The following is an 8479-nucleotide window of genomic DNA, read 5'->3' as shown; positions in this document are numbered from 1 at the left end:
TCCTTATATTTAAATTTATGCTATGTTGTCTGATTTAAGTCTCTGTACATGGTGAAAAGTGTAGAAAAATGGCTCTAATAAAGTAGATTTTCAAAACTCTCAAATTAAATCTGAATGTCTGCACTTCAATCACACAGTGATTGTTTGATCTCAGTTCCGGTGGTGTAAAACTACAAGAGATGCGTTTTTGTCCAAGAAATTATAGACTGTACTGTGCAAAATGTCCACAAATAATGAGAAGCAATTAAAATATGTCTTCAAAATAAATATTTTAGTTTAATGTTATGCTGTCATACCCCATGGTTTGTCCTGTAGTTTCTCTGGAAATTAGAAAGTGTGAATGAGAAAAATAATTTCATACGTAATTTCATGTATTTATTCATCTCCATATTTCTACCTAAATGGAAAAAATTATGAATCTCAATAATTTTTTATCTCTACCATGATCATATTCATATTTCAAATTTTGTCAAATATATATCTGAGATTCTTTATTTAGAAGAATGTAACAAGTGAGTGAAAGCTCTTGCTCTTTTAACTTTTCACAGTTTGGTCATTTCGGCAACCAGACCAGTGATTCGTACTATAATGAAAGAACTATAAGCATCAGGCTTTGGATTCTGATAGAAATCTCTAGAACAGAAACAAAAACGCTTTACAATAAACCAACAGAAGAAAGGGACTTAAATATGTCTAAATATATGTATTGTACTGAAAATGACTTAATAATTACTCATGTAATATATACAACAATATCGCCAAGAGAGGGTGTAGTGTAGTAGAACAGAAGGACAAAAACAATGGCTTGAAATGTGCATTATAGGTCATCTTTAATCAACAGACTATAAAGTTCAGATAAAAGTTCTGTAACATTTAGGGTTCTTGCCAAAATTGTATTTTGGATTATTTGAATGAAAATGTATTGTTGTCTTATAAACCAATTAACAGTGGTTGCATAATTTTTACATAATTAATAATTACAACTCTTCCCACACACCAACGGTACAAAACCCCACATACAGATCATGTTCCACTCTGAGCTAACGTTGGGTTCGGTTTGTGAGTCTATCTCGTAGCAGCGTACACAACATTAGGCTCCAGTTCCCTCGGTGGTGCAGGCCTTCTGATTTTAGCTTTGGGATGGAAACTCACTGATGTATAGGTCATGGCATCAGAATCCACATTCTGTAAATAAAAATGTTTAAATTCAATAATCCCAAAACATCACATGTTAACATCCACCAGGACAGAGGCCATTATCTAGGTATCAGGTTCGGTTAAGGTTAGATTAACATTCAGCACTTTCCAATCTAATTTTCACCTTTTTTGGAAGCACCAATGAAAACTGCTGACAAAAAAACTGAGATGCCAAAAAGAATATATGAAACCTAATCTGAAAAGTGACCGTTTCTAGTTTCTAAAAACAAAAACAACAAAAAAATCTAACATAATTAAATAAAAGCAACTCGAACCCTCAGTGGGTTCAAGTTGGAAGTCTTTGTTATGCCCTTATAAATCTTAATCTAAAGTCAAATTAAATATTAAAATAGATTACCTCACTCTGTTGTGCATTCTGTGGATCATCTTGAGCTAAACGACAGGGACAATACATCGGTCAGTAATATACCACAAATGTTTGATTGGACAATTTAAATGAAGTCGTACAAATACCTGTATGAAATCTCCTGATTTTAACAGCCAGACTAACGATGACCAGTAGAAGGAAAACAGTTAAATTGCCCAGGATCACAGTCATCATTTGTTCATGTGTTAATCCATCAGCCACGTCTACAAAACGGACAATTAAAATCAAAACTTTACAAAGTCTACTGCCTGTTTTTACATTTACTCAAAATTGTATATAATTTTCTTTACAATAAAATACCATAAACAGCATTACTTACCTTGAACTTTTAAATATGTTCCACTTGAGATGATTGTCTTTCCATCAGTCTGTTTCTCTCCACAGAAATAAAGCGCAGAGTCAGAAGAATTCACTTGTTTGATCTCAAGAAATAACACAGAGGTGTTGGATGTCATGTGAAATTTGCTTTTTTTAAATCCATCACAGAAAGAAACGTTGCTATCAGAGCTGGACATAGCTGAGATGCAGCTGGCATTGGGACTGCTGGCCATTTTAAACCAAAATATGTGGGAGCGATATCTGCTGATATTGGAGCACTTCAGTGTGACTTCTTGACCAGGCTGAACCTCCGCTGTGTAAAACTGTGTGACCGAGGAAGAGATCCAACCTGAAACAAGCAAATATTCCTAAATGTCAAACTCCACACAAACCCAACAATGCCTATGAGTAAAGTTGGCTACAAGATTCAAATCACTTGGATTGTGGTACAGATTTAACCATTGTGTGAGAAAATAGTGAAAAGTGTACTTACTCATGGTGCAGAATAAAACTGGCATCAAGGTAAAGTTCACCATTGTGTGTACCACCACTACTGCAATGTTTGTAAGTGAACTGTGCTCCAGTAAAAGCAATCTCTGCATAAAGAGGCGGGCTGTTCTTTTATATGTACAGCTGCTTTGACTGAGAGTGCCAGTGCTTTTAGACGAATAGCTGCAAACTGAAAGCTGTAAGAAGAACAGAATATCTAGCTTTTACACAAATTTGGACATCTACAAAAGACGAGTCACTGTATAATTTTATACAGTGTTATATAGCTGTTCCTTTACCATGAAATATCCAACATGTTTTAAAATAAAAGTTTATGTGTTTACATCTTTACGTCTTTGCAACGATCTTTAACCACAGATATGTCAGCATAAGACAAATACTCCTGATATTAATAATTAAGTCAAGGTTCTCTGTTGATTTTGAAACTCATAACATGGCATAAAGTAAACTACTGACCACACAGTCAATACAATCTTCATGCTATAGTTGAACATGTTCAAATAAAGCACATACAATTCTTAAAGGGGAAAGTCTGTTTACTTAGTAACTAATAAACAGTTAGCTGTGTGGTGATGTTAACATTAATCATACATTATTAAGGGAGTACTTAAAATGCAAACTTGTATGAATGTGCACAACGTGCAAATTAATGACATGATCAGAAAAAGCAGCAGAAACCTTACCTGGCCAATGATAACTACTGGAATAGTCTTAGCAAGACTAGGGTTCACAAAGGCATGCTAGTCTGGAACCTTCACCTGGTGTGGTTTTAGTGTGTGATAACATCTTGAAATGTGTAACCAGGAGTAAACGCTTTGATATGAGATTGTGTAAGTTTCACCATGCTAGAGCAGCGAGTAGTGATGTCAGCAAGTTTTAAATCAGTTAAGTGTGACCAACAGTATTTACCACGCGGATCTGAACTGATCTATGTTTGTCTAGCACATGGAGATGCACAGTCTGAGCAGCTCGTCCAAGTAAACTGACTGAATAAGTTTCCGCTGTCTTAACAAATTAATAGCCTTTAAATGTGGAGCTCCTTACTGAACACGAAGAGCCTCACTGTCAGGTCAATTGTGACTTACAGCACACTACTACTCTCGCCTAGTGACCGTAGGCATGAGTAGAGATCTACATCAACTAGGAAATTGGCAGCTTTCCATTGATGCTCACCTCTTTCTTCACTGCAAAGCACTGATACATCGTTTAAATCAATGCAGACATAACTCAAACACATCCACTAAATCTTCCACGCCCCTCTTGTTCATCTGTGAACAAGAACGAGATACAGAAATCCTCCATTTAAGGAAGCAACTCGTCCCTGACCTGAAGTGGACTCTTTTCTAGCTGAGAACCATGGCCATCAAGTTGGAGGTGCTAGTCCTCATTCCCACTGCTTCACACTTGACTGCAACACTGAAGATGTTGGCTACTGAACGCAACCCGATTATCTGCAAAAAGCTGAGACGAGATCAGAAACGAGATCAGAAAAGCCTTCTGTCACTTGGCTCCATCTAGAAATACTGTCCATAAAAATTATGGAGATAGAATAACAAAGGGCAGCCCAATTGGAACTAATCCAGTTTACTATCGGCAATGCAGGTCAGACTCTTTTTGCAGTTCTAAAGGGACTGAATGGCTCGTAGCAATGGTATCCATACTTCTAAAAGACCCTTCACAGCATTGCCTGACAGATAAAGTCAACTGCCTTCTCCAAGTCCACAAAGCACTTGTAGATTGATCAGGCAAATTGCTAGGCACCTCTGAATTTCTTCGATAGGCTAAAGAGCTGCTCCAGCAGACTCCTCTTCAGTACTCTGGTGCAGACCTTTCCAGGGAAGTTGAGCAGTTTGAAACCATTATAATAGGAGCACACCCTCCGGTCACCACTCTTAAAGATGGGAATGCCAATACACAGGCACTGCATCTGATCTCAACACATTGGTGCAAAGGCATACCAATCAAAACACTCCCAGAGCCTTAAGAAACTCAGGAGCGAATTTCATCCACCCTAAGGAATGCAATTTTAAATGTGTTTATTTATTACTTATATTACGTACTTTTTGAATTATTGTTTTAGCAATGTGATCTTTCTTTTTGGAGAATAATAAAACATTGGTAGTTAACATTATTTGAGTATGATACAGGTAACTGTATTGGAAAAGTAGTTTGTTTCACAGAAGACCTGCATCTGACACGTTTAAGTTATCAATCACTGTTAAGGCGTTAAAGCCTGGAGCAGGGTAAGTAGTTTACGATGAAGATCTAAAAGTTTCACAACGCTTTCACAAGTTTGCAAGTTGTAGTTGTAGATGTTTATACACTATGTAGATGAAATTGCTTTAAGTCACATAGAAGTGTAAAGAAGTGTCACAACTGTCAAAATTCAACCGTTCAAGAGCGGGCTTTTATGTGTCTTTCAGTTAAAAAGTACAACAATCAAGATTTTTTAAATGGACTGAATATTTTATTCAGGCATGCAGCACATTGACATTACAGTAAAACAAAAAAACAACTTATTTCTAGGCCCTTTTAAATCTAAAAAAATACCTTTTTAAACTCTGTGCAAACAGGCTATTACTGAGCTATTCTCAGGCCTCACTGTGATGTCATCTCTTCCTGTCAAACAAGCCTCACTACCTCACTAAACCCTCGACAGCTGCATATTCTCACAATACAGTAGGCCCTAAACAGATATCAGCTTCTTCAAACACAAATCTTATTGCAAAAGAAAAGTAAAAGTAAAAAATCCACCCACAGGTCTCTCACAAAGAGCAGAATAAAAAGGCATCAGTTCAACTTTGAGATGCAGATCTGGTGGCTGCATACACAACATTAGAATGTGGCTCTCTTCTTCGTGGTTTTTGTCCAAATGTCACTGTAGCATAGTTCACATTATCAGAGGCCGGATCCTGTAAGGTATAAAAAGTCATGATGTGGAGTTTGAGAGAAAATGTCATGTGTGGCTGTTTGGCAGGCAGGATGAAGGATCCAAATGCAGGACTCACAAGAACACCACTACACTTTTTATAAAATAAAAAGAAAGTCAAAATTAAAAGTGCCCCAAAGGCTTCGAACTAAACATCTCAGTATCTGAACATCTTACCTTGGGCATGGGCATCTGAGAGGTTCCGCCCTTGACTAGCTCTGATTGGTTTAGACCACGATATGGGCATAATGTTGTCTGCTGCTGGCCACACAGAGACTTTAAGAGCTGCGGAGACTTTTTTTTACTCAAATGGCTGGTTGCACTGGTGTGACCTAGGATTTTTTTTTGCAGAACATTGGCACACTGGTGGAATGTGCAGGTGCCGCTATCCACTATTCGATTATTGTGGGAATACCCTATGTCATTTCCCCTTTCTGTGCATGTGTGCAGAGACACATGCGTGACACACAAATCGATCGAACAGCAGCAGCGCGGAGTCAGTGCTGCGGCACTTCAGCGGCACCTTCAGCTTCTCTAAGCAGCACCTTCATGATTGGTTTAGGCCAGGGGTGGGCAATCTCAGTCCACGAGGGCCGGTGTTCCTGCAGATGTGTCCTCGAACCAACACAGCTGATTTAAATGGCTAAATTAGCTCCTCAACATGTCCTGAAGTTCTCCAGAGGCCTGGTAACAAACTAATCATGTGATTCAGGTTTGCTGACCCAAGGTGAGATCTAAAACCTGCAGGGACACCGGCCCTTGAGGCCTGGAGTTGCCCACCCCTGATTTAGGCCATGATATGGGCATAATGTTGTCTGCTGTTGGCCACACAGAGACTTTCAGATTTGCTGAGAATTTTTTTTTTGTTTTACTCGAACGGCTGGTTGAGTAGGATATTTTTTAGTCACACCACTGAGAAATTTGGTCGCAAACTAATTTATCAGTTGGTTGCACTCTTGAGTCCTGGGGAGGCAGCTTTAATGCTGTGTCGACAAACTCAAATAATTCAAACCGGGGACAATAAAATAAAACCTAAACACTGGAAACTAAGAACAGAAAACCGAGAAAACTAAAGAACTATGAAAACACAGGGTTTAAATACAGCAGGGGGTAATGAGGGAATGGGAAACAGGAGGGAAACACAGCTGGGACTAAACAAAACGGGGAGGAAGCAAGATCGAAAACACTGAACACAGGACAGAAGACCGTCAAAGTAAAACAGGAAATGCAAAATAAGACTTGACAAGGAGTGACTGACAGAGAAGAACGAGCGAACACGGAGCAGAGAGATAAAAGTAACTAAAGATGAAAGGTGGGACACAGGCAAGGTAACAGAAACCTAAGGACTAATGCTAAGAATATAACATGACATGCAGAAAACAATGAGAATCACAAACATGAAAACCAACAAATCCAAAGATAACTAATCAAAAATACAACAGACTCCAAAGTCAGTCTTTCACTTTTATATATATCCATATGAAATAGAAGGACTCACCTCACCCTGCTGTGAATATTGTTCTTCACCATCAGCTTAGTGAGACACAGAACACATCTGGTCAGAGAACTAGCAGCTATAAAATATTTAGTGGCCCTTTCTGTGCTGGTTTCCTTTTGTCTAGGTTTAAATTAATGAACAGAGGTCAGTTATCACACTTTGATAAACTACAGCAGGTAAGCATTAAACTGTCATTGGTTTTCATTAATGTTACACAACGGAGCTGCATGATTTTACTCAATTTCACAGTGATGCAATCAGAGTTTTTTCACTCAAAGCTGGAGTTTCATCATTGTTCTTCCAATTAACAGCTTATTATATTTCTTTAAATAATAAATACAGTTTTATAGCTTATACACTGCTATTACAAGACCACATTATTTGAATTATGTGAAAAATTTACCAATGTACGGTAGCCAGAGTAGTTTCTTGATTTTAATGACCAGCCCAATGACGACTGCTATGAGGAAAAAATTCAGAGCACCCAGGATCCCACACACCAGCTCCATTTTGTCATCTGACATTTATGTAACAAAAACAATTTAATCAGATAATTTAAAAAAACAACAACAACAACAATCTGTGACTTGACATTTGACCAACAATCGGAAGAATGTAAGAAATCTTACTTTGAGATTTGCTCTCATCAACAAACTCAATCCTGCCTTTTGAAATAAAGTATTATATAGTATTATATGTTATTCAACAGCTTTGCATCATATTTTGTTGTGTAATTATGCCGTTTTTGCTTTGATAGAAAGAAAATTACAAAAATGTATAAATATGTTTTTATATGTAACAACAAAAATAATCTGGAGAAAGACTTAAATTAAAATTTTACCTTTAACCTTTAAATGTATCACTCTAAAAAGTGGTCTTGCATTTGCGTAAAATCCACAGAAATACAGTCCAGAGTCAGATACAGCCACATTTTTGATTTTGAGGAAAATGGTCGAGATATTGGAACTCATTTCAAAGTATCCACTTTCAAATTCCTCACAGTATGCAAGACTTTTATCATTGCTAAACATGACAGAGATACATTTTGGCTGGGCCCCGTTGCGCAGTCTGAACCAGAATGTTGCAGTATTACTTGTGGAAATGTTAGCGCACTGTAAGGTGACTTCTTCGCCTGGCTGGACCTCCACATTTTGAGAAACTGACATAGATATCCAGTCTGAAGAAAGCAGAGACGAGAAACAATTTACTTTCACTGAGCCCAAGGCTGCATAAACAATTCATCTGAATAAACATTAAAAGAGTCTAGTTTATACAGTTTACATGTTCCGGACCAATACTCACTGAAGCTGCAGAGAAGTAAAGCTGTTATCAAGATAAAGGTCTTCATGGTGAATGACTGCAGCAAAGCAATGTGTACTAGTGAACTGTCCTCTGGTAAGTGCGTCTGATGTAAAGAAGCTGTGTGTGTGTGTGTGTGTGTGTGTGTGTGTGTGTGTGTGTGTGTGTTTAACACCCCACGTTGCTCATTCTGTATCTTTAATCAACCACATGAGTGCTTTCTGTAAAACAGAGGTCAAAGTTCAGAGTAGTGGTTTTATGTTTTATGTGACCATATTATTTGGAGCGTGTTTAAAACAAAACTGTTATAAAACTTAATAAAAGAAAATATATAGGGTGC

General features: G+C 37.7%; 1 protein-coding gene and 1 pseudogene across 2 annotated transcripts; both read right to left on the bottom strand.

Moving 5' to 3' along the window:
* Positions 1–882: 882 nt before the first annotated feature.
* On the bottom strand, positions 883–2505 carry LOC147336159 (uncharacterized). Of its 2 annotated transcripts, none has more exons than XM_086285203.1 (5): positions 2397–2505; positions 1905–2252; positions 1672–1788; positions 1556–1590; positions 883–1185 (listed from the first exon to the last, which is right to left on the bottom strand). In XM_086285203.1, exons 1-5 carry the CDS (start codon positions 2503–2505, stop codon positions 1066–1068), a joined length of 729 nt encoding a protein of 242 aa, XP_086141329.1. In that variant the 3' UTR covers positions 883–1065. The 2 variants fall into 2 exon arrangements, with proteins under 2 accessions (XP_086141329.1, XP_086141330.1); XM_086285204.1 differs by having other exon boundaries at positions 1672–1815; positions 2397–2439.
* A 1661-nt stretch (positions 2506–4166) lies between these two features.
* On the bottom strand, positions 4167–8200 carry LOC147336158 (uncharacterized; annotated as a pseudogene).
* Positions 8201–8479: the final 279 nt, after the last annotated feature.

This window comes from Aulonocara sp. 'chitande type north' Nkhata Bay, linkage group LG3 (assembly GCF_057382095.1).
Source record: "Aulonocara sp. 'chitande type north' Nkhata Bay isolate Kocher_YH1m ecotype deep benthic linkage group LG3, A_spYH_male_GT1.1, whole genome shotgun sequence".
In the NCBI taxonomy this organism is placed as follows: Eukaryota; Metazoa; Chordata; class Actinopteri; order Cichliformes; family Cichlidae; genus Aulonocara; species Aulonocara sp. 'chitande type north' Nkhata Bay.
This window is presented reverse-complemented; position numbering and strand designations above follow the sequence as displayed.

Bases quoted from the DNA above. Each gene is read 5' to 3' on its own strand.
- LOC147336159 (XM_086285203.1), bottom strand. From the start codon at position 2,505: ATGCAGAGATTGCTTTTACTGGAGCACAGTTCACTTACAAACATTGCA. The intron at 2,253-2,396 runs GTAAGTACACTT...TGCTTGTTTCAG, and splicing joins AGTTTTATTCTGCACCATGA to GTTGGATCTCTTCCTCGGTC. The intron at 1,186-1,555 runs GTAATCTATTTT...TTTTATTTACAG, and splicing joins AGAATGCACAACAGAGTGAG to AATGTGGATTCTGATGCCAT.